Genomic DNA, 26701 nt, shown 5'->3' with positions numbered 1-26701 from the left:
TACAATAGGCCACAGGGAAGACGAATAGTACACCCCGTTGGTCTGTGTAGCACAGGCCTAATTGCAATTCTAATACAGATTAAAATGGAGCAGAATAGAGCACATTCTACACCGTTTGCATTATAATTAAAGGTATATGTATGGACAAAGAACTTCCATATTTTTTGGTTTAGAAAAGCATTCTGAAGGTAAACTCTGTCAAACTAAATAAGGGAACATATCAGCATGGTTTGTTGTGCGCAAATAACACAAAAAATGTATTTAATTAGTGCAAGTATCCTATCTCTTTGGTGGAACCAGAGGTTGGAACGCACCAGCTCTTCTTTTATTTCTGCTACAATGAAACACCTACTGTTGTCAGGGCAACATGATGCCTTTATGCTACAAAGGTCCTCCACCGAACTCGTTTGGAATGTTGGCACTTTTTTGCCGCATTGCTGACTTTGAGAATTAGCCTAATATAAACAAAACATGTAAGCTTAGCCTACAGAAGCCTTTCGTTGACTTCGTTACTGTACCTTCTTCGAGGCACTAGGTATTGCGGGGGAGGCTTAAAATATAAAATCTGCATACACCTGTGAATGTGTGTCCGATGTAAACTTATTTCTGACGCGTGCGAATCGAAGATTCAAATGTGCCAAGAGACAAGCCCTTCGTGCATAAACGAATACATTTTATTTCGCTTTTAAGCAGATGAGGTGAGTTTAAGAAATTTTAAACATTTTCGAGATCTTAACATTTTCGAGGCTAAACTACAGATACGTGTGTTAACCCACAATTTGAAGTTATTAATTTTGATGTCCAGGAATGAAGTAGGCCTATTATAAAACACAAGCTGTTGTCGTTCCAGAGCACGCTATTGAAAATGGAGGTTACTGACGCAGAATCATCACAGAGCTTAGAAAACAACTTCAGCGAACACCCATTGTCACGTGAATGTAAAACCGAAGACACTGAAGGCAGAGAACACGAACCTGTCATTGAAGAACCTGAAATTGAGGATCCAGAATCGGACATAGAACCGCCAGAGACAATTTCATTAGGCCTATCGACAGAAGATGGATTATGTTGTGAGGTAACTCTCAATGTCAACATTGCACTGGCCATTCCAAATGGTAAGTAGTCTAGGCCTAGCTGTCAATCATGAGAACAGTGGAAATGTGTTTCACTCCATTTCCACACCATTTTGATTAAGTAAATGTAGGCTAAGTACTATGTGCTTATCCTGACAATAGCAGAAGATGATGACTCGGTGACTGCTGTGGAGAAAACAAAGAAGAAATGTAAGAAATCTGTACCAAACACTGTGATTGAAGCCCCCAAAGCACAAAGCTATTACCATATTGAGTACAATCTACTTCCTCACGACCCAGAGCCGACCAAAGTAGACCTTGTCATGTTTGGGTTGGCTGCCAAGCTCTACAAGGGCAATAAATCAAAAGTAAGTACCATCCTTATGCAAATTGCATAATTTCTTTTGGATTAATTAAACCAGTGTGTAAGAAGGAGGCCCACACATTATCTTCCTCACATCACAATGCAAGTTACTACAAGCCGAAGTTAAGGGTTACTATGCATCAAATATTTATAGACACATGATATTGTGTCAGGTCTGTAGGTGTAGAATAACACACCATTGTCTGTCTCTTTTGAATGCTTTACTTGTCACTTACTGTACATCCTTCAATTTAAAACACTTACTGGATTAAGGCACAATTATGCACTTTGGTGTAATCACCTGACACATGTCATTATAGGATTTATGTTTAGGATGGAGACAAAAGCTGAATTATCATTCTATACATTCATTATCATTAAGATAGTCAGTGTAGGGAATCAACATTAAAATGAAAATACTATTGCAGCCTACAGTGGAATGGTTAATGTGTTTGCACACTGAAATGAATATTATTATTTTTTTTCAAAGGCAGTGTTTGTCTTGTTGTAACCTTCAGTAGAGGTTTACCTCCTGTTCTATTAACCAGTGTGTCCAGAGGCACGCTACACTGTTACAGCCTGACAAACTGACTCAAAGGTGTCGTTCCAATCTTATTTGCATCATGCTTCCAAAAGAAGTACAGATTTTGACAGACAATCAAACAGATAGAACATCTGTTAGAAAATTGAGGTCCTACCCACAATTTGTCACATTCCCTTCTTTACTTCTGTGGAACACCTTCAGGTGTTAAAGCCATGGATAGAGGATGACAAAACATGGCTGACCTGGACTCAGTCTGTCAGACTCAATGTCACCAAAGAAATGCTCATCAAACTGGTTCACCATAAGGTCACCTTCCGGGTCTGGGACACCAAAGACCATATGTCATCCACAGCCAAGCACGACAGGCCTAAAGGATTCAGACTGCCGGCAGAAAAAAATGATGAAGGTAGTCCAGACCACTTTGGTATGTGCCCACTGTTACAGCCTTGTTGTTGATATTTAAATTGAAATTACACTCAGTAAAAGAGTTTCTGAAGCAAAGTGTTGATTGGCGATGGCTGTGTAGGACTTTTCATTAATTGTCCATAAAGATGGCACTGCATATGATTACCTTTTGTCTGTGAATCATGGAGCAATTAGCTGATTTTATATATATATATATATATTATACGTGTGTGTGTGTGTGTGTGTGCATACAGTACATACATACAGTATATATATTTAAAAAAAAAAAAAAAAAAAAAAAAAAAAAATATATATATATATATATATATATATATATATATATATATATATATATATAATTGTTCAGTATACAATCTTCCTTCTTATCAGAAGTAGAAGCAATGTTTATGTTTACATGCTGAATAATTCTTCAGCCTGCTTCTATGAAGTAGGCAGTTTCGAGAGAACTGATTCATGATTTTCTGTGTAGAGCGCACTGTGGCAGGTGCTGCTCAAGACTCAGAGGCATTTAGATCTTGTAATTTCCCCCCCATTTACACAAGCATGTCCAGTGTGTGTAGCTTAAGGATCTTCATGTATGATGTGACATTTAGCTTGGGTGCATATACAAAGAAATGTCAGAATTGACCGAGAACCCAACCTTTGTATGTATTGTGTCATGTGTATAATAGCTTACAGTTTTGTTCACATTGCCTTTTTGTGTGTTGTCCACAGGCACAAAGAACATGATCCTTAGGCTGCGAGATAATTTTGGAAAAGAAAGCTTAAAAATGAAAGAAGTTGGAGAATCCATGCAATATGAACTGAGGAAGACATCATATGATATGCACTGTGCAACAGGTTGGGTTATATTTACTGCTGTTGCAGCAGCGCAACCAGAATTGCACAGTAGCTTTAGTGTCACTAGCATGACTGGCCACCAATTCTCGCAATTCTCTTCTTTCTGTTCACAGCGGAACCCAAGTCGTCTAATGCAGACGTTGCAAATGAGAGAGCCGCCTCCTCCACTGCTGTTACCCAGGAGCCACAGTACACTACAAGGTTGGGTACCATGATGAGGAGCGATACATTTCCCTCTCAAATCTGACCATCTCTGTATGATATCTACAGTACTAAGCCAAAGAATTGTCAGGTTGACTAGAACTGGTTTGGCGGGTACTTATTCATTGGATCTCCTAGCTTACTGCAGCTTGAATGATGTGCTTGGCATGTATGTTACTTTGGAGAAAAGCAACTGGTGAATGAATGTATGCAAAGCCAGTTTCCTTTTTTTCTCCTCCAGATCTGCAGATCAAGGCAGAGACCAGGAGTCCCCATTAGATTCTAGAGGCACTCAAGACCAACTTAAAGACTCCAAGCAGTTTAGCCAAAGAGCCTTTCCTGTGCAGGGTGAGTACTCAATTTTACATTGGGGATTATTATTGAGGATTTCGCCCCAGTATTTCTGGATATAATGGTGCAGTACGTCATTTGTTGTCAAAATATAAGAACTCTAGACCTTCAGTAATTATGTAAATGTGAGAAGTTTTCCTTCATTTTGTTTTAAGTATTTTGGTGCTTTCATATTTCAGGGAAAAATGTTTCCAAAAATAAAAGAGGCATATGTGTATTGTAAAAAACAAAACAAAAAAAACAACAACAAAAAAACATTACTGATGTTATCTTCTTCCTATTATTTCCCCTTTTCCACATACCTAAAAGCCAACAAGAGGTTTAATCTAAGAAGAAACACCATTTTCAAGGCCTCCCTAGCCAATTCTGATTACATCAGGAAGCATGGTGCTGCCACCGCAGAGCTCAGCTTCATTTATCTACTTGCAGGTAAAGAGCCCAACAAGATTAACGAGTTCTCCACTGTGATATCATTACTCTGGCAATACACACTGTCCCAAAAGGATTTTTAAAGATAAAATGTAATGATCTTGTGTCTATGCGACAATTTGTCCTATGCTGGTTATGTTGGTAACCCCTAAGTGTGATAGACACTGCAGAATGCCCACTGAAAGAGATTGCATAGTAGGCTATTTCTGTGTGGATATTCCATACACAATGGACACAATGCAATATATAGCCGTGCATGCAGGGACACAGCTGATGTACCCAAACAGTGATTACATGTGGTCTTTGGTTGAGTCTCTCCCCATTCTTTTATACAACCCAGAGCTGGACATGACTTAATCCCTGCTCAGGAAACCAGGCCATACTGTACATATTTCAAGTTGTGAAGGGGAAGTGTTTATGTAATGTGGTGCAGCCATGTTCTGCTGGGGCCCTGTTTGGCATAAGTGCTCCCCGGTGTTCAGTGGGAGGGTGTGGCTGTGGCAGCTGTAGGGTTCCTTCTACGTTAGTGAGGCCTCTAATTGGCTGATGAACAACACCAGTACAAAACCAGCCAACTGGCTCTCTCGGCTTTTGATGTGTTCCGCTTAATGCGATGGTGGGAAGCCTTGATGAGGGGCTTTGACTTAGGAAAAATCTTTGACTCGTACGTTCAGAAATTCTTGGTTACAACAAATCACACATAAGCTAGAATGTCCCACTATGAAGCCACATATTACAGGGTTAAGGGCTCAGGTTGTTTTTACTCCACATTTTCATGGATTGTGTATGTGGAGGGAACATCACAGATGGAATGCTGGCTTTTCAAGCCACAGCTGGGAAGGAATATTGAGGTAAACGTCTTCATGGAGGTCCTTGACCCTTTAGAAGCAGAAGGAACATTTAGGTCATGGATTCAGTTAGCAGTTTGAGTGTGTTGGCCTACTAATCATAGGTGTGGATCTTCACTTCACTTCTAGAGCTAAAGAAAACAAGTGCTAGCTCTGTTTAAGTACTTAAACATGATAACATGTTGCAAGGATGCAAATACCGCAGCCTAGACAATCTTTAGGTAGGTAATTGATTGCTTGTTTTCATGTCTAAGACAAACTGCCCTATAGGGGGACAGTTGATGTTTGTTCATTATAATGTTTGTCTTGCTCATGCTTAGGAGAGAAGTCTTTGACGGGTTCTCTACTCACCCGCTCCAAAGGGGTGCTGGAGGGCATGTGCAACCTCACGCTGGACAAGCCCCTCATCTCCGGAGAGATGAAGGCCATGCTCAATCCACTGGTCATAACCATCCTCTCAGCCACCAGGCTGCCCTCTACCCCTGTCCCTTTTTATAAACTCGAGGTATACCAAAGCATCTGAACAGCACAGTGTATACTAGACACATTTTAGCTAATAGGACATTTTACAAATTGTTGGATGAAACACAAGCAAACAAACAAATAAAAAAAAAAAACAGTCAACTTAAATTAACTTTAAATAATCTATCTTGATCAGTGTAAAGACTGTTACATTGTAGTGTAACAGTCATTACAATTTAACAGTCCTTACACTGATAAATTGATTAAATTTTCATGAGTGAATTTCATGCTATTGTTGCACACTAATAATGAAAATAGGTCTGAATTTTTATGATGTCAGCAAGATAGAAATTTTTGGATCATGATGGCCTTTCTCTGGTCTGATTTGACAGGAATACTGTCTCCCTGTGTACTGCCAGTACAAGTTCCACAACACCAAGCGTCACAAAACAAAAGGATACGAGCACAGCAGCCACATTTGCTTCAAGGACGTCAATGTCATCTTCACCGGCCTGATCAGCCAAGGAGAGCTCATCGAGTACCTCCACGGCTCGCCACTGGAGATCGAAGTCCACGACCGTGACAGAAAAGGAGACAGTCCACCCAAAAGCCCCACCATTTTTGGACGCTCGCCTCAAGACAACCTGCTGAGCAATGTGGCTCTGATCAACAGCAAAGGCATCGCTCACGATCCCTTTAAGCCTGTTAAGCCCCGACACCCCCACGGTGTGGCCAGACTCAGCTTCGCCGAGCTGCTGAACGGCCACCGGTCTTTGAGGTACAGCCTGGCCATCTGCAGCTCGGCCCCACCACAGATCCTGGGCAAAGACCAAGCCCAGTGGGAAAGTAAAATGCTGGAGGTGGCTGGTGCCAGAAACGACCCTCAGACCGACTGCATGCCCATGGGGCACTACTTAGAGTCCAACTCGCAGCTGAATGTGCAGGTGGAGATAGCGTGCCCTATAAACATAGACAACATCACCGCCACCGAAGAGGAGTGTCCCTTCGGCCGCATTGTCCACCTCATGAAGCATGACAACGTTGGAGCATTGTCCAGACTATGCGCTGAAATCTTGAGGGTAAACGCAGCTGCCTTCCAGCTGAAGTCTAAAGCAGAGGAGGCCATGCAAAGAGCCCTGGGCTGTTACAAAGTGACCACACAGGAGATGGAGAGCAGAGAGCTGGACTTCCTCACTGGGTTTCATTTACTGGACAAGAACATGCATCTCTTTGTTATTGAAGGACTGAAGGATGGGGCCATCAGAAGACTCTGGGAGATGTCCTCAACAAAGTAAGATCCCCTTTCTCCTGGTTTTCAGCTACCTGGTAGCATTGCGTTTGACATGGATTTTCCTGTGCTGAAATTCATGGATTTTTTTTTTTTTAAGGTCAGATGGGATTGACTGGAGACAGATCACCACCCTTTATAACTCTGCACTGAGCTTCTCCAAGCGTCTTTACGACTGTCTGGACTTGAGCTTCTGTCCCATCTACCTTCACGAGCCCCTGGAGGCCATCATGAGGCGGCCGCTGGTGTACGTCAGAGACATGGTCCCGCACGCCTGCTTCCAGGGCCTTTCACGGTAATAGCATGCCAGCCTATCATGGCAGATGGTCAGGTTTCAAAAGATCTGGACTGAGTTTCAGATTCACAAAGTCAGAGTGGTTGTGTGCACATCCCTATGTTTAGGCCAGGTGCAGGACAAAGTATACTAACAGGTAAAAACAACAGAGAGAAGCTCCAAATATGTAGAGCACTTTGATTGGACAATGAGGCCTGCCCAATGGACTCTGCTAATCACATGTTGTCAGCTGACGTCTTAAAACGCCTATATACCTTTCTGTCAAACAGTTCATCCATTTGCCTAAAGAAGACCCTTTTGTGTTGAAACATTGCTTTTCTTTTAATTAGACTCTGGGAGCTACTTTTTCTTTTGTGTTTACCTTAGAGTTTCAGATTCACTCAGAGCAACAACAACAACAAAAATCACAGTACAGTATTTTTTTTAATGGTCCTCTGGTAAAGAATTGTTACTGTTTATGTGCAAACCTAAAAGAAAATGTCTTGGAAATGTTATAGCGGTGTGTAATTTTGGCACCTGTTCTGTTCCTTTGTTTTGTGTTCTAGCTTAAGCCAGCTGTGCCAAGTATCGTCGATGAAAGATGCGGTGCGCAACAGCCTGTTCCCTACGTGCGAAATGGTGCTCAGCCTCAGCAAGGAGTTTGGCTCTCTGCCCGAGAAAGGGCAGCAGATCCTGGAGCGCATCTGCCAGAGTGCCCAAGGAGCGCCCGAGAGACAGAGAGGGAGAGTGAGGTCCAACCCGCCCATTGAGAACTACAACCAGGAGTATGTGGAATGGAAGGAACTCGTAGCTACCCAGCAACTCTGTGGAGGAACTAAGGACTTTGTTCAAGTACTCATGGGGGAATACATGCATTTGCACACAGTCATTCATTATATTGAATAATGAACCTTGCAAATAGTTTGCTGCTAAATTAATCATAAGTAGTGTATTTGTACACTTGTGTAAAGAATTACACAGCTGACCTTTAAAGAGCTACTTTTGGAGCAACACAGTTGTCAAAACCTCTTTGCTGAGATGTTCTCTAGCTTTTATTCTGCGTTGCCGTCCTTTGTCATCAGGCCAACATAGATGAGGTGCAGAGAGCCAGCCAGAGGGCCCAGAAGCCAAAGCCTGCAGTGGTGGTGGCAGAGGTGGAGGAGGGAAAGATGGCTCACAATTACAGCATCCAGACCCTGAACTCCTCCGCACAGGCCAAGGAGCTGCTCCGCAAGGAGATGGCGAAGGTAAACAAACCCTCTGAGATATTAACAACAATCACTAAACAGGAAATGTTAAGCCTGGGATGGTTTCCATGAAACATATCAAGTGTTTGACCAAATATGGATCTGAGTGGGAATGAGTTGAAACCTTTCATTGAACCTCCACACCTTTCATTCAAACTACAAATTCAAAGCTTTAAAAAGGATAGTCTAACATGCAAACACAGCACTTCATCAGTGAAGCCTGAATCACGTTTTTGTGAGTCTGTGCTGTACAGCATTGATAATTACAATTGCATTTAACTAAGTAACCGGTAAGTAAATAAACCTGTTTATCTTCATTAAGATAAATCCAATAAGACACTTACACATTATCAGTATTACTTAACCTATGACAACTCCATTTATGGCAGTGACGACTGCAAACACATGAATGTGACCACATGACCCATTCACAGAGAAGCACGTTTCCTTTCAATCAGGCTCCACGGCAGAGGTTCACGTACAGTCAGGAGTTCCAGTCGGCCACGTTCCAGCCGTGCGATGTGGAGGCCGAGCGCAAGGCTGCGGAGGGCCGGTCACGCGGGGCCTGGCGCACCCCCAACGGCTTCACCTACCCTGTCTTCCAGAGCAGCATTGAGGCCAACGAGCATCCCAAGATGCCAGACGAGGCTCGCATCAACGAACTGAGAAAGGTACACACACACTCACGCACACACACACTCACTCACTCAGTCACTCAAACACACACACACACACACACACACTCTCTCTCACACACACATTCACACACACACACACACACACACTCACACTCACTCGCACACACACACACACAAACACACACACACACACACACTCACTTACTCACACACACACACTTCTATGAATGCTACAGTCTCGAAAAAAACAGGTCCAACACTTTTTAAGGTTGTATGTTATGAGGTGATTGAGACATTGTCCAGCATTTCAGTATTGTGTGTGCTGTAACTGCATTATAAGTGAGAGTGTGCATGGAGCGAGAGCTTCTCATTAAACCAAAACACCAACAAAGATTCTAGTAAGCCTAATATCACACACATAAATCCTAAAGTATGGCATAGAAATCATTAGGAGAGAGGTGATTATATCCTTTTCTAAATGTACAGCGGGGAAACTAAGTATTGAACACGTCAACATTTTTCAGTAAGTATACTTCCAATTAGGCTATTTGCATGAAATTTTCACCAGACATTAGTATTAACTCAGATCCACCCATATAGAAAAATCCAAACATTAAAGTCCATAGGTCGAGTTATGTGCAATAAAGTGGAATGACACAGGAAAAAAGTATTGAACATGCCTGCTGAAATTTCTTAGATACTTGTGGAAAAGCCTTTATTTGCAATGACAGCTTCAAGGCATTTCCTGTATGATGAAACTAATCAGTCACAGTATTCTGGTGTGAGTTTGGCCCATTCTTTTAAACAGATAGTCCTTTAATATTGAAGATTTCAGGGGTCCCTCTTGTGAATCCTCATCTTTAGTTAACTTCCAAAACTGTTCAATTGAATTGAAGTCAGGGCCTTGATTTCCTTTCTCTGAAACCAATTGAGAGATTCCTTTGCTGAATGGTTTGGATCATTGTCCTGCTGGAAGGTCTAGCCATGTCTCATCCTCATCATCCTGGTGGATGTAAAGATTCTCCCAGAACAAAATGACTCCATTCATCATTCCTTCAACTGTATGAAGTCTGCTAGTACCATGAGATGAAAAACAGCCCACACCATGATGCCACCACCTCCAAACCTCACTGTTGGTAGAGTATTTTTAGGGTGATGCACAGTGCCATTTCTCCTCCAAATATGGTGTGTAGTATGACATCCGAAAAGTTAAATTTTTAACCAGAATACATTCTCTCAGTATTTCATAGGGTTGTTCAAATGTTGTGTAGCAAACTTTCAACGAGCTTCGATATGTTTTTCTTCAGCAATAGAATCATGCTGGATGAGCGTGCATAGAGGCCATGGCGGTGGAGTGCATTACCTATGATTTTCTCTGTAACAATTGTACCTGCTGCCTCCAAATCTTTCTGGAGCTTTCTCAGAGTGGTCCTTGGCTCTTGGGCTACTCTGCTGACCATCCTTCTGACTTCCTGGTCAGAAATCATGCAAGGAGATCCTGTGCATGGCCAGTTGATGATGTAGTGATGTTCCTTCCACTTGCAAATAATGGCTCCAATACTGCTTGCTGGATGATTCTGAAGTTTTGAAGTGCATCTGTAACCAGTTCCATTAATATGTTTGGCAACAATAAGGTTGCAAAGATCTTGGGAGAGCTCTTTGCTTTTACCCATCATGAAATGTTTCTTGTGTGACACCTTGCTAACAAAAAACCTTTTTATAGCCCACCAGTATGTACTAACCCAGCTTATATCAATTTGCACAGATAGGAGGATAATTTCTCTAACTACTCATAGATTCCAGTTTGTTCCTTGCCATTCCTTGCGTTTGTGTACTGTTCAATATTTTTTCCCTGTGCCATTCCACTTTTTTACTCATAACACTACTTTTAGACATTAATGTTTGGATTTTTATATATGTGTGGATTACCTAAGTTAATACTAATGTCCGGTGAAAATTTCATGCGAATAGCCTTACTGGAAGTATACTTACTGAAAAAAATGTTGACGTGTTCAATACTTATTTTCCCCGCTGTATGTGGCATCTGTGTCTACCGCAACAGTTTTATTATGTACCACTCCAGACGGCACTGCAGACACTAAACTCCCTAACCTCTGCCAGTGCCCTGTTATGTGGACAAAATGCAAACAAGGTTAATGACTGGGAGCCAGCGCTGACTTTGTTTGTGTTTATAGTCACATGTGGCTTGTTTGGGGTGCTGACCAATGGGAATCAAATTAGAATACAGGAAATGGTGCGCAATATTCAGGGGACTTTTTGTTGGACACAAAACAGCCGATTTAGACGGCAAGTGTTCACTCAAAGCCCTGAAGCAGAGGCAGCACCGTGACGCCTGTGTTGATCTCAAACATTCAAAGAATTCGAGAATTACAGCATGCGCCCTCTTTCTCTCAGTGCACACACACACACACACACACACACACACACACACACACACACACACACACGATCTACCGTGCCCTTCTTGGGTGTCTGGTTTTCCACTGTGAGGGGTCCACAGGAGAAATCCCACATTTATGGGCATTCCAGGGTGCATGTGCAAGAAGATAGAGTTTTACTGATGTTTTCTCTGCCTGCTGGGGTATTTGGTTGCACCTAATGTGACGTGGCTAATGCAGAGTGATCGATGGTTGTAGGGCCATGGAGACCCGTTTCCATGGCTGCTTTTTGGGCAGTCTGACTGAGTTATCACTTACTGTGGCAGAACAACCTGTTAAGTCAACCTGCGTGTAACGTTCAAGGTCGTGACATGCACCTGCCCTTGCAGATCAATGTCAGTGTCTTACAGACATCTAAAAAGGAGCGTGTAGTCCAGCATTTTTGGGTGTATAACTTTTCAGCTCCACAGAGAGGAAAACTGTGTACGACTTCTGATGTAAATCATCCAAAGTCTACAAACAACTAAGTGGATAAATGAATTAATTTGCCTCAGGATATATAGTATAGGATATGTAGATTGACTAGAAACCATTGGGAGGTAGTAACTAGGGAATTTCATCATTACTAATGTCTTTAACATTAGATCCTGTTTGTCCTTCCTTCTTGCTTAATACTTGTCTGTTGGCCCTCCTGCCTTAGCCTTGGAGGGAGAACATCCTGCATGACAACACCCTTAGGCCCACTCTTTCTCGGGGTGCATGGCCTTGGGAGAGGCGCTCAGAGGATTTTGAGCTCTACATCAAGCCCCCACCTGTCTTCCTGCCAAAACCCCCCGTCACCATTCACCTGGCAGGTAAGCCCTTGGTCAACACACTCGTGCTGCAGCTGATGTTTACCTACCGCCTCTTCAGGCTGGAAGCAAACTGGTGCCAGAGTGTCACTTCACTGCACAGGAAACTCATATCAGACCTCGCTGGGAGTTTCATTGGTGATAGGAATTACCATACATGGTTTAAATTGCCATGTCCTCCAGTTTGTCATACTAGTTATGACAACTTGTTGGACAGAATCATTAAACATTTTAAATGTGTAAGACTACTGTACTGTAGCTCTGACTATCTGTTAGACAGAATCATTAATAGTGGTCTATATCAAATGCTGACCGGAATCCTGTGCAGATGTATTAAACTGACGTAATCCTCCATCACAGGGGACCTTCTGAAAGAAGAGCAACTTGAAGCAGCCCGTGCTCAGTACAAGAGGTGGCTATGGAAGATCCTGCCAGACAAATGCAACACTGACAGCCACAGAGTCCCGCAGTTTAAGTTTCACCTGGAGAAAGGTGGCCTGGATAAGCACATCCCCATCCTCAATAACCAGCCAAAGTACGCTCTTGCCAATACCAGGACGTTACGGAAGGTGGGTTCACAAACTGAGGAGTAAGGAACTCAATAGACTTCATGAAGGTAGTACTCCAAAGATAATGTCATATCTTAATGCTGTCTGAAAGACGTTTTGTTATACTATTTATGTGGCCCATGAGTATTTGAGCACATTATTTTTCCAGTTCAACTGCATAAAAGTTGTATAATGTGTTTCAAGGCTGTTCTTTATGAGGTGACTGAGACATTGTCCAGCCTTTGGATATTGTGTTTAATGCAGCTGAAGTGTGCATGGAGCTGGGAAGAGCACATAAACCCCAAATCTATAGTGACACATTTAATTATATCTTTTTGGACAAAAGACACTTGGAAGAAAGATATAAGAAGCTTGGTCGTTAGAGAAAAGTGTTTATATCCTATGCAACAATACTGAATGGTGATACACAACACTGTTAAATTCAAAACAGAATTGTGGGTGTCATAAAAATCATAAACGGAAATCAAGATGTCTGGTTTACGGTGACATTGAGTGTGTGTGTGTGTGTGTGTACAGACTGCTCCAGCAGTTACTGCCCCAGAGGTAGCCAGCAAAGAGAGGCAGAGAAGAGTAGCATGCGTTCCTGATGGTCTAGAGTCTGATGGGGAGCAGAACCAAAGCCGGGATCACTCTGCTCCGTACAACAAGAACAACCCTTTCAGGTGAGCCTGCACTGCATGGACAACTAACACATCTTTATATACTGTGCTGTACTGATACCATATTACTGCAGAAGGGGCAAAATAAGAGTGCTATTTGAAAATTCAGTACTACTGAATGAGTGGAGCGAGATCACAAAACAGCATCTAAACACACTCAGACCACGCTGACTGTGCAAGGGATCGCATAAGAAAATGGTGTGCGCTTTGGGTTTATTTCTTTCTTCTTCTTTTTTTCCCCTCGGAGCAGGGGCTACTGGAGACCACATTCGTTCCAGTACAAGAGAGAAGTGCAGCCACTGACCGAGGAGGAGCTGGAGGTGTATCGCTTCCGGAGGCGCAGTGAGGCCGCCGCGCCGCCGCGACCCACGGCACGCCGAGTACGGCCGGCCGGGAACGTCTACGAGACGCGCACCCACAGAGCAGTAGTCCTCCATCTGCATTAACAATAAATACCAAAGGGCTTCAGTCGCCCACAGGCTCAACACTGGCTTCCTTTCCACAGCACGATGATAGGGTGGCACTTCGGTGGGTTAGACACGAGGCATTTCAGTTAGACAACTTCAAATTTAAAAAAATATATAATTTCTATAGTAGCAAAAGCCCTCGCAGACTTTTGACACAAACAAGTTTTATGATATAGTAGTGGTAGTAGTAAAAGCTTATTAAAAACATTCCAAAATAACAGATAACAGTTCTTTTAATAAAGCAGCTATTTTGTATTTTGTATATAGTATGTACACACAGTTAAATTAACATCGGAACTAGGCATGATTTCAGAAAATATTTCAAAAACTGGTCTGACTGGCCAAGAGAATGGATGGATCGAGAGGACGAGACCAGGAATGAGTCCAATTAATGCAGATCAAGCCATGGCTTCTCAGATCACAGTAGGCCGTTTCAGTAAGTTCTTTCCAGCGGGTGAGAGCAGATATATGCCCTCTTCTCTAGGACCTGCTGGGCAATCTTCTTGATGTTTGCGTCGTTGTTCTCTGGTGAATCTAGAACAGATTGAATTTTTTCATTATACGACAAACGGAATTCATTCGTTGACTCAATCTAAAGTGGGTCCTACATGCTTGAATGAGTCCGACCCAAAGGCATTGGAAGGCAGAAAAGTTTACGAAATTGTAGTGATTAAAACAAGGCTAAGTGGAAAAATGTGGACTTTGCGCGCAACAGTACCGGGCTGCGAATCTGTTTAGAAGGTCAAGCCGGGAAACCAGGATACATGTGTAAGTATTTTGTCTGAAGACGCTATAAAAATGCACTGGGCTGGTCCCAATTACCCTTTTTGTGTTGCACTTACTTTTTTGCAGCTGAGTCATCAAGAAGTTGTTTTTGAAATAGACATCACCGCAGAATGTGTTTGCAAGGAGCACCTTCAGGGAAATGAAGCAAAAATAAATAAGAAAATAATCAATTAATTTATTTATTTGGAATGAACAAGGTGAATCTGACCTCAGGGACATGGGGGGCAGGGAGAAATTAGGGCAAAACTGAGACTGATCCATTTTGAGTAGCCAAACTCCCACAGAGAGGTGCACAGGGGTTAGAAGCCCTCAATGCCATGAGAAGAAGCTCTATGTTCTGCCCTGCATCCGTATACTGCTAGTCTGTGTGTGTGTGTGTGTGTGTAAAAATACCAACGCCTGCAACTGATTTAAATATGTGAAGAAATCATTTGCAGTGTGAGGCACAGAGTTGTTCTCCACTGCAGAACAGAGAGCGCTCTCTCTGATCTCATGGACATAACCCAGTTTCAGTTCAGTCTTTGAACTGGTCTGTAAAATCGGTGAGGATTCTCCAACCCCTTAATCAAACCCAAGGGGGCCATAAATACTGCTGAAGACAAGAGATTCGGAAATGTAAAAGTGTATGAGCATACCTAATGGATAACTTGTCCTTATGCGATTACCTTACAGACTAACGTTTGCAGTAGCTATTTTCAATAAAACAGATGGATAGAGGTAATGTATACACATGTGGGTCTCTGTAATCTTAGTCTGGCTGTGGAGTTGGCTGAATTTATGGCCGTGTTTGGATGATTGTGATGTGGAGACAAGAGCAGAACACCCACAGTGGAATGGGGAGCGGGATCATAACAACATGCTGTGGTACAGAGCGCGACAGATGAAGGAATTAGAACTTATAATGCCAATATTCTCTCACGTTTCTGGAGTATTTCAACTGCCTTGGCTGTACATCTGGAAGCTTAACACATACTTATCAAAACTGTGTTGTGAAAAATTAATACCTTTTTTCTTCAAACACTTTTTGGGTTTTTTTTTTGTGATTTGTGAAACACATTTGTGATTGTGGCTTCAGTATCCTATGGATAATACCACCCTTGCTGAGGTCAAGCTCTAGTCCCCGCCCCCCCCACCCATTTTGGCATGACTGACTGAGTGGGGCAGGTGTGTTAGGACGAAGCAGCTACCTCGTGATCGTGGTTCTTGAGACCGATGTTGATGGAGCGGGTGGCTCTGGACAGCACGGCGGTCATGGCATACAGGTTAATGAGCACGTCGGCCACACGCTTCAGGATCAGCTGCTCGTCCACGATCGTCTGGGAGAGGAGAGAGGAGAAAAGCCAAGATTATGGCGAGGTGAACAGAGCAGAAGGGAAACGACTAGAGAGATAACTATGACATTTGACGACGGAGAGATTGGTGGAGATCAAAGATTCTAGAATCTTTGGTGGAGATGGAGTGACTAAGTGAGTTATGGAGGGGGGTGTTGTAGTGTATAGACGAGATGTACACGAACATGCAACACTCGGGAAACAACTAACGTCACATGTCGTCTTGTGTTTGGAGAGAGGGTCAGAGAGGTGGACAGTCCTGGAGTGAGAGAGCAGCGTGAGCGGTCAAGACCAAAGTCCTCTCCACGACCATGTCCGAAACAACGCAAGCTACAGCACACCTTCAGTTCCTTCCCCCCCCCCCCCCCCCCCCCTTTTCCAGGGCAGAGGAGAGCTCTGCGGCTGCAAGATTTACACACTTCTAAACTTTCCCTTTTGCGTGAAGCCGGCATGAAATGTGGGTCGGTCGTCGTTCCGCTGAAAAAAAAAAGAGCCGGCATCGGAGAGATCTGAAGCAGCCTTCCCCCGAGAGCATATTGTAGCCTGATTATAATAGCATGGGGCTCAGCGGATCTGTGCTGAACGAGAGTGGGGTCTGTGGCCAGCTGTCCCACACATGAGCATTACCTCAGTCTGACAGGAAAACGGGGGTGCGGGGCGGGAGTGGACTTGGTGGGGGGTTGGGGGGGGGGGGGTTCAGTTCCTCTCGTGCTGAACACACAGCTCACACTAATTACCCCAGGCCTGTTCCCGTGGCAACTAACATACTAACATCACGTTAAGGGACCCTGAACGAATATGATGTATATCTGGTTTTTTTTTTGTTTTGTTTTAAACGGTATTTAAAAAATGTGCGTAGGAAGTGAGTGAGTCATACAATTGAGCTCAGTCTCTCGCCCACATTTTCTCTCCCTCTATCCCTCCCCAGTGCTCTCTTTCTCTCCCTCCCCAGTGCTCTCTTTCTCTTGCTCTTTCTCTCCCTCTATCCCTCCCTAGTGCTCTGTTTCTCTCGCTCTTTCTCTCCCTCTATCTCTCCCAAGTGCTCTCTTGCTCTCACTCTGTCCCTCCCCAGTGCTCTCTCTGATGAAGATAGAGGGAAACAGGCTTCTACAAGGCATGATTTCACATGATTTCACTGACTCAGCGTGTGGAAAAATAAGGTCTGTCCGCAAATAATCACAGTGTGGCACTATATGATTTATTTTCACTTGTACAAAGATTGATGAGGAGGATGGGGGCTCTACCTTTCCAAATCTGTACAACAGGCCCTCCACAGTGCTGCCAAAGAACACCACATTCTCTTCAAACTTCTTTGCACTGTCCTGTAATGAACACAGACATACAATCAGAAAAGAAATGTCTTATTTCGTGGTTGGCTTCCAAGATCCTGTATCCAAGGGGCCCGTATTTAAATGATGGGCAAAGTCACTCAAAGTGTCTCGTGCATGAGCTAAACCTATAGTGTTGGGTGTGGGATCATTAAGCTGATCTAGCAATGTTTGTTCTTAGGATATTTCACATGGATGGTATTAAATTAGCCAGTGCATTTTGCCTCATTATTAAACTAGCTTTAGCTAAACTTTGCACTTTGCCTATCATTTAAATTAGGGCAAGTGCATTGCCTATGTGTGTAGACGAAAATAGTGTTAAATCCGGCGAGTTTACACATTGATCTCCGTTTCTTGAGGTCACAGAGTACTGTCGATTTTACCTAGCTTGAGTTGCTACAGCCAGAAAACCAAGCAGCTACAGCGCTACACTCTGGGGACATCTATGTTATGTCATTCTGAGACATGACTTGGTGCCAGGGTCCCAAAAGAGTTGTTGTGCAATCACCATGGTAACTTGGACAGTGAGTGTAAAAAAAACAACAACAAAAAACAGCCCCTCCCTCCGTCCATGGCTGATGCAAATCAAGGAATGCAGCCCAGTGCCAAATTCCTTGCTATGATCGGACCCTCTGTAAGAGTTGTAGAGAGTACTTTTGTGGTCACTCACCGCCAGGCTGGGATGGACCACGCCGTCGTTCCCCGTCAGGCCCAGATCCTGAGGTCTGCCTATGGTCTGCCTCAGCTTACTCCCCAGGATGTCAAAGACAACTCCCACGTTACCTTTCTTCATCTCCCTAGCAGAGAGAGAGAAAGAGCAAGAACCAAGCAAAGGCGGTAACATCAAACATTAACAAAGCCTATGACAATTGACACTACATAACCAACTGAGTCATATTAATGGGCACACACATGACCAGATGTAAATTCTTTTTAGTTCAACTGGCTGTGTAGCAACTTACTTGATTTTGTTCGTCAGTATTTTGCCAGCATTCTGCATGCCTGTGAGTGCAATGTACATCCTCAGGATCTCATTGGTGCCCTGGAAATAAGGAATGGCACCATCAGCATACTAACTCTACCCTAAGCTTCACCTTGAGGCCTGTCTTTTTCATTAACTACCATCCCTTCTTCATCTCCTTGGGCTCTCTGTGTGACTGACAGTGCTCCCCCTGGTGGCTATAACTGGGACACACCTCAGGACAGTTGCCAAGTCCTTTTCCTGTCTCCTGATTGGAGCCAGGTGTTCTGCTCTGCTTTCATTCTGCAGAGTATGGCATGATGAGAGGAGGAGGGGGATAAGGGAGGGTTGTCTCACATCATGTTACAAAGTTAAAGCAGCTCCGTTGGCCGCTGGCCAACTCCTATACAGGAAAGCTATAAGGAGGTCTCAGCACTAATTCAAGAACATGTAGCAATAAAGCTAAAGATGTAAAAAGAAGGTTCTGGATCTAACAGTGTTCTCACACTAGAACAATACACCCCGGGATATGAATAATCGAACAGTACATGTACTGGGAACCTGAACACATATCCTTTATACATGTTTTTAAGCAAGTGATTCAGATTAATTTCTATTTTCTCTATGGGACATTATGCATTTACAGGTCACATGCCTTTGGGGAATTTGCGTACCTATGGGGACAGATCTTTCAGAGTTTCTCTATGAGAAAAGACAGATATTTTCCCCCTTAAATCTAGCAATAGGGCAAAACTATGTTTTTTTTTTGCTTATTTGTCAGGTATAGTGGAGGGAGACAGAAGGAAGGGAGCAAGCCGAAACTAGCAACTACTACTAAGATACAAGTCTAAAAAACACAACCCACACACAAAACGGAACTTAATTGTTTCAAAATCCAGTCGTAAATATCAAACATGTTTGATACCTTCGACTCGTGATCGGGCACTCTCGGACCACTTAAAACACCTCACACTGCAGGATTATCTGGGCTGTTAATCGGTTCCGATGACGCTGGAGGATACAACGTCCACCGACTGGCCCTATTATCCTGTGGTGTGAGTTCGGCATAGGATTCCACAGTGGATTAAGGCTCAGGCTTCTTAATTACCTCAAAGATGAGCAGGATGCGGCAGTCCCTGAGGTAGCGCTCGTACGGGTAGTTCTTGGTGTAGCCCAGGCCTCCCAGGACCTGCAGCGCCTCACTACAACATATCCAGCCGCCCTCAGAGCTGAACACCTGCAGTGAGATCACACAACAGGACTCAGTTACTCAGTCACACACACACACACACACACACACAGCAAATAGTTCATACAGAAGTCACACTTGCGTATACACACACACTTGCAGCAAGTAGTTCATACAGAAGTCACACTTGCGCGCGCGCACACACACACACACACACACACACACACACACACACACACACTAAATAGACCAGCTGCATTGCAGAGCTATGCGGTCACACAAATTCTATGAATGGCACGCTAGAAGCAAGTTCATGTTTACACAGTCTCTCAGACAAACAAATCCATGACAGACATGTGAATTCCTTAAATGCTTTATCCTCAGACCAAAGAACAGTCTTGAGCCAAGTTGAATAGTATCTATCAGATCTCTGAAGTCATTCATCCCGGACTTGATTTCAGACATCAGATGATGCTATTGAGGAAGCGCTCGCTGACACGTTCACATAACAACACCTTTACAGAAAATAAAAACTTGAGGTCAAAGAGTTTACTGTAACTGATGTCAGGTGCGCAGCCATCTCACCTTCACCATGGCTGCCTCCAGAGAACAGTCCGGAAGCCCTGGCCTATCCATCATGCCAGCTGTGAGGTAGGCCATACTCTCCATCACAAAGGCATTCATAGCCATGACGGCAAACTTTTCCTACATACGCACACACACACACACAAAGATATTTTACTTTTAACAGAAAATGGGCAGTCATATTCCCAACCACGCATTGCTGCATGCTTCAATAGGAACGCAATTAATGATGGGGGACACTGATGACTCCGAAGAGACCGATTCTGATTACTGTCTGTCCGGGGGATAGAAAATACCTGAATCATTCCAAAATCACTCAATTTCCTGTTAAACTGCTTTCTGGTGGCTGCATACTCTGCGGTCAGCTCTGAATAAAACAAAACAAGTGACAGACAGCAACAATTTAGTTCAGACCCCCTTTATTAACTATTGTCAAATAATAATCATATTTCATGAACATAGGTGTAAGAGGACAAGGACATAGGAGTCCTATCTTTAAAAAGTTTTGATTGTTTATTCTCGGGGTAATTTATGCACTGCAGGTGTAGCCCAGACAACAATGGGTTAAGTTGTAGAGGCAGCTTAACCAATCAGCATGCAGCTCCCCGGTGACGTTGACAACAATAAACAAAATTATCAGACTACACTGAACTATCAGACTACACTGACGACCGCTAATTGCTTTAACAACTGATTGGAAATATAGAAGAACAACAGAATAGTCAACAGAATAGAATGAACTTTCAACTGTAACACCACAAACAAAGACGAACTAATAATACTTGAATACAGAAAAGAAACCGAGGAACAATCATAAGGCCGTTGATGACAAGAACAATTCGGTCAGGTTTTTTAGTGTGGATGGAAACATTTTTTTGGATATGATGGCGAGCCAAACCCAACCTCTGAACCCCCATTGCCTCCCTGGCAGTAGGACCACCCATGACTTTGACTGACATTGACTTTCCCTTTTATCTCCCCACACCAGACAGATTCTTGAATGTACAATGATATATATGTAATGCATCAATTTTCATGATAATTTGGAAAACAAAGAACGGAACAGATTGATTGATACAGTGGATACTGATAACTTGCAGTTGATACATTATATTACAGTGATTATACTATTGTACTATTTATTTTTTATGTAACAAACTTACAGTAGCTTAGAGGGTGCACCCAACTTAGGATAGACCTGTTTTACTACGGTAAGATTTATGAATTGATGATATTTGTATATTACTATTTAATGCTTTTGCAAATTTTGTGATTTATTTATTTTGTTATTTATATCTGTTATTAATATTTGTATTATTTGCACTGCCTATTTAGTACAATTCACCTTATATATTTAAATACAATACAGAAACGTACTACTACACCATCCACGTGTTCTGAATCATTGCATTGCAATAAAGCTAATTTAGATAATTAAACAATATTTTCTGAGCCGAGTGTTACACATGACCCCCAAATTGTATAACAATTCCTTCTAAAACATAGACATGTATACTAGAGTTTTCTCCCTGTGGAGTAATCTGCACTCACCAATCAGCTTCTTGATCATTCCAGCACCGGCACTACCCATGCTGAAGCGGCCGCTATTCAGGATGTTCATGGCCACCTACACACACAAACACACACACACACACAACCTGCTTGGCATTCAAAGGCTGACAGAATGGCCCCTTCATTAGGGGGCTCAAATCAAAAACAAAACTATACAAATGTGGCAAAAAAAACAACAAAGAAAAATAAAATGCAAACGGCAGCTCAAACTCTTTTCAGACAGGCTCAGAAGCAGAGGAAGAAGTAAACTGTGGCGACTCCGTTCCGCAAGCCGCATACTGATGAGATGGCTCTTAATTAGCAGGTGAGAGGACCTTTTTCATTCTCTCCCTGGAGAGAGCCGAAGCGAAAGCAGTCAAGCTGAACCCCCTAATTGCGAGAGGCTGCGCCAAACCTCGAATACATTACCTTAAATCCACCGCCGACTTCTCCAATAACATTCTCCACCGGCACCTTGGTGTCCTCAAAAGTCACCTCGCAAGCTAGAAGGTAAAACAACAACAAATCTTAACTAAAGCAACAAAAAAAGACCAACTCAAAGTCATCTCGGTAACACTTTACTTTATTTTCTACTTTAATTTATCTACAGAAGAGTGAAATAACACTGTCATGAACACTTGACACTGTCATGACACATGAACCCTAACCCTAACTTGTCATGACAAAAACCGAATCACACTTAATGATAGAAGCGTTATGTCATAAACGTTTATGACTTGTTTATAATGTTTATGACATGTTCATGACAGTGTCATGTCACTCTTATGTAGATACCTTCAAGTCAAGTGTAACCGTCATCTTTACTGACTTCTACCCCCAAGGCCACTAGGCCTCCACTGGAACAAGTTTAGGGAGATTATTAGTATACTGCTACCTCAAGCACTACTCCTGAGCAGGCTTATGCAAACTTCAGAATTTTAGAATGGGCTTCCATTCAATTCATGAATTGGATTTCGAATTGAATTGGCTCCGCCCCATAGGATGTTGAATTTGAATTTGGATTGGAATGACAGGAAGTGAAATTAAATTCATGGCAATTCAAAGCAATTCCAGTCACACAACAGAAAGAATGTGTTGAATTTCACATACATTCAGTTTTGAGAAGGTTACTCTGGAAATGTAATTGGTTACTGTTTTAAGTTATAAGTTGTGTGTTTGATGGTAGTTAAACACTACCCTTAAATAATGTATATGAATTTCTTCTAATTTCAATTCTACTTCCTTTAATTCCAATTTGAATTGTAATTCTACATCCTGTTTTTGTCCTCAATTCAAATTCAAGAATTTAATAGGAATTAAAGAGTCATTCTCAATTCCATTTTGAATTTTGCACAAGCTTGCTCCTGAGTGCTTAGATTTAGGACACAGTATTAACATGGTCAAGTTTATGCAAACAGGTAAAACAGGGCATACCTGCGCAAACAGGTAAAACAGGGCATACCTCCACCTAGTGCCTCGGATCAATAACAGGTCTTCCACCAAGGAAGTTATGTTTTCAGCCCTGTCTGATGGTTTGTTAGGAGGATTAAGCAAAAAATTACTGACCTGATTGTCATGTGCAAATATAATTTGGACACCCAAATGAGAATATTTTTGCTTCCTCTAATTGTGTTGCTAGAGCTAACAGAAGGTGACATACTATGACAGAATCAAGACAGGACAGGAAGTTGGATGGAAACATAACCTCCTTGGCAGAGGTAAGAAACACTAGATATACAGGCAAATAGAATCAAATCACTGTTGCAACATATTAATTTAATGAATCCAACAGATGTGTTTAAGTACCATATCGGAGAACTGCACATCCCATACAACTAACATGCATTGTGTTACGCTACATTTGCAGGACAACATGGCTAACTGTTCAAAAGACTTGTTATTACTGAAGAGGTAGCCATTGTCCTGTCAATGCTATAGGTTCTTAGGCTGAGAGCCAGGCTTACTGTTGGAGCCCCGAATGCCAAGCTTGTCCTCTGGCTTGCCACTGGTGACGCCACCGAATGCCCGCTCCACGATGAACGCCGAGATCTTGTCCTTCGTCTGCCCGTCTTTGTCCACCACCTCAGTCCGGGCAAACACGGTCATGATGTCAGCAAAGCCACCATTCGATATCCATATCTAAAGAACACAGAACATTGAAATCCATCAGCATGCTGCTGGTTGATTCAGTGACTGAATCATCACCACTGACTGTCCTTCACTCTGTCTACAAAGCCTGGCACAGTGGCACACATATATTACCTAAAAATGTATCGATAGGCAGCACTATGGAAAAAAAAAAAAAAAAAGAGTCAAAGGGTAGTGAAGCTTTACCCATCATTGGTTCTACATTATGGAATAGCCCGGAAAGTTTTCACATAGATCTCCGTTTCTCGAGGTCACCGAGTGCGGTATGGGAAAAAAACAAAAAAATTTTTCGGTTTTACCTAGCTCGAATTGCTACAACCAGCAGCTAATGTGGCCAGGCAGCTACAGCGCTACACTCTGGGGGGTATGTCCGTGAGCCCCCATGGTACATGCCCACCGAGTGTAGTGCTGTAGCTGCCTGGCTATGTTAGCTGCTGGTGGTAACAACTTGTACTAGGTAAAACCAATTGTTTTTGTTTTGTTTCGTACTCGGAGACCTTGAGAAACAGAGATCTATGTGAAAACTCGCCGGATTTCTCCTTTAAGACTAATCAGTTCAATTTGGCATTTTATTGCTTTATATGTTTACAAGTCTTCTCTGCCATTATTTTATTCTTTTAATTTCACTACCTTATTATATTTTTCAAGTGCTATATAAATAAATGTGACTCAACTTGATTTTTTTATCATCAATTGGTTTCCAAAATACAACACTTCAACACATGATAAAGAGAGAAAAAAAAGTGTTTTTTTCCCCCCCAGTCAAACATGTCTGTCACCTTTGACCCATTTAACAGGTAGTGTTTCCCATCCTCTGTCAGCGTTGCTTTGGTCTGTATGGAGGCGGCGTCACTCCCACTGACACACACACACACACACACACACAGTTAACACAAAGACACACACCAGCTATAGCCAGCTGATGAGTGTTATCTATCAGTGAGTGACACAGAGGGCTGTAACATGACTAGTGATTTTACCTTCCAGGCTCTGTAAGGCAGAATGCAGCAACATGCTCCCCAGTTGCTAGTTTGGGAAGGTATTTGGCTTTTTGCTCCTCACTACCTGCAATGAGAATCCCCTAAAAACCAGATTGGGGAACAAAAGACATTATGGATGAATATGGACGACATAACTTCACTTAAAAACCTACCATCTGCATGCATTGTATATTGTTATTATGTTAAAGGTAGTGCCATTGTGGACATTTGTAACGCAACCTTACTGCACAATTTAAAAACCTTTTCTGTTGATATTGCAGGGGTCAAGTTTAACATGATCTGATTTTTTTCAGCAGAATAAATCTATTCAGCATCACAGAGGAACAGGCAAAGAAGACTGGTACAGGAAACATAAATCACATCCTTCATCCACATACAACACTAAAAATGCTGCAAACCTTCAAACCAATAGCTTGATGAGCTGCAAGAGTGACAGCGATGGCCCCATCTAGAGATGTGATCTCCCCCAGACGGGCATACATAGTGTTGGACAACCCCAGTCCACCTGAAGAACAAGGATTCCCCACATTACAGTTCAGGCAACCTTTCTATCCATCCTCAGTCATAATGCAAGATCAGTGTGAGGCTTCATACCACACAATATATTCTGAATAGTTTACCATACTCCTCAGGGATCTGAATCCCAAAGAGACCCAACTCCTTCAAGCCATTCAAAGTTTCAGGTGGAATCTTGGCCTCATGATCTATTGTCTTCGAATCGACTGAAATGTAAAATACATATTAAGTGGGGCAACATGCAAGGTATAGGCTGCAGATAATATTATATTTTTTTCTACATCAAAAGTATATCAGTTGGAACTATATATGAATAGACTTTGGCACAATACCATCCTCGTTGAAGAACTTCTCCACAGGGGCAACTAATTGATTGATTTCTTCTAATTCTTCGTTTCCAATTTCCGGGTAAGGGAAAACTTCTGACTATGTAACATTAGGAGGAGGAATATCAGTTAACTGGTCGGTAACGTTAACTTAACGTTAAACCCTATCAAACCGTTTAACGTTGCCTGCTCGAACCTGAAACGATGGCTAATGTAATTCAATCTCAAACGTTTCCGTAATGGTGAACTACGTGAACTACTACAATTAGCGTTAACGTTACATAACTTATACTGTAGCTGTCTGGTTAAAGTTTTGCAGGCTAACTTTACTGTACCTCAGAAGTTAAAACTAACGTTAACATTACTCCGGACATTCGGTCAATTACAATATGAACAGCTAGTTACAGTAAATATAATTATCCACCGTCAATCAGTTTGACTCAACACCTTACCTTATTTACTTTACCAAGAAATAAATCTTTGGCATAGGCAAGGTTCCTTGAGTTAGTTTTGATAGAGCGCTGCAACTGAAGATGTGACAGGACGACTCCTTTGCCTGTTTGTCCGATTCCAGGTCGCATTAACCTTCTTCCAACTTTAAACGAGTTGGACAAAACGAAAAGCCTATTTAAACTCATTGTTTACAACAAAGGGACTGACCCCGTTTCCCCTTCACAAGATCCTAATAATAATTGAAAAGGCAGAGGTTAGAGCTGCTGTTCTGTAGTGGTTGGAAGGAAGGCTACCTTTCACCTCTTTTTGTCGCACAGTAATGACGTCTACTTGGAATTAGACATTCTCTGGTAACACCAAAGATTGTTAAGGCGGAGCAACACGACTCATGCAGTTTACTTTTGTCCACTAGATGTCAATCTTTATCTAAAAATAACGATAACTACTAAAATATTACAAAAGAATGAGTAGCAGCATACATTACAAATGTCATGAACGAGTTAAGTGGAGCGTGGTTTGTAAACTAAAATTCGTTTATATTATTCCATTTTCTTTTTTTAAATTAGGTGCTAGCAGAGCCCTCTGCGTCTATTAGA

General features: G+C 42.4%; 2 protein-coding genes across 4 annotated transcripts; one reads left to right on the top strand and one right to left on the bottom strand.

Moving 5' to 3' along the window:
• Positions 1-400: 400 nt before the first annotated feature.
• cfap92 (cilia and flagella associated protein 92 (putative)) lies at positions 401-13948 on the top strand. Of its 2 annotated transcripts, none has more exons than XM_042089808.1 (18): positions 401-698; positions 851-1115; positions 1236-1441; positions 2183-2387; positions 3122-3247; positions 3361-3448; positions 3690-3796; positions 4109-4228; positions 5397-5581; positions 5931-6829; positions 6927-7121; positions 7667-7952; positions 8183-8347; positions 8806-9018; positions 12085-12238; positions 12596-12804; positions 13321-13466; positions 13714-13948. In XM_042089808.1, the coding sequence occupies exons 2-18, from the start codon at positions 866-868 to the stop codon at positions 13907-13909; spliced, it is 3750 nt and encodes a 1249-aa protein (XP_041945742.1). In that variant the 5' UTR covers positions 401-698; positions 851-865; the 3' UTR covers positions 13910-13948. The 2 variants fall into 2 exon arrangements, with proteins under 2 accessions (XP_041945742.1, XP_041945741.1); XM_042089807.1 differs by having other exon boundaries at positions 2183-2405.
• On the bottom strand, positions 13160-26428 carry acad9 (acyl-CoA dehydrogenase family, member 9). Of its 2 annotated transcripts, none has more exons than XM_042089809.1 (18): positions 26105-26428; positions 25659-25752; positions 25431-25532; positions 25209-25315; positions 24790-24890; positions 24589-24667; positions 23626-23800; positions 22091-22164; positions 21662-21737; positions 20407-20477; positions 20111-20230; positions 19445-19573; positions 18338-18417; positions 18046-18172; positions 17292-17369; positions 15904-16032; positions 14769-14845; positions 13160-14464 (listed from the first exon to the last, which is right to left on the bottom strand). In XM_042089809.1, exons 1-18 carry the CDS (start codon positions 26288-26290, stop codon positions 14344-14346), a joined length of 1926 nt encoding a protein of 641 aa, XP_041945743.1. In that variant the 5' UTR covers positions 26291-26428; the 3' UTR covers positions 13160-14343. The 2 variants fall into 2 exon arrangements, with proteins under 2 accessions (XP_041945743.1, XP_041945744.1); XM_042089810.1 differs by having other exon boundaries at positions 14773-14845.
• Positions 26429-26701: the final 273 nt, after the last annotated feature.

Source organism: Alosa sapidissima, chromosome 4 (assembly GCF_018492685.1).
Source record: "Alosa sapidissima isolate fAloSap1 chromosome 4, fAloSap1.pri, whole genome shotgun sequence".
In the NCBI taxonomy this organism is placed as follows: domain Eukaryota; kingdom Metazoa; phylum Chordata; class Actinopteri; order Clupeiformes; family Clupeidae; genus Alosa; species Alosa sapidissima.
This window is presented reverse-complemented; position numbering and strand designations above follow the sequence as displayed.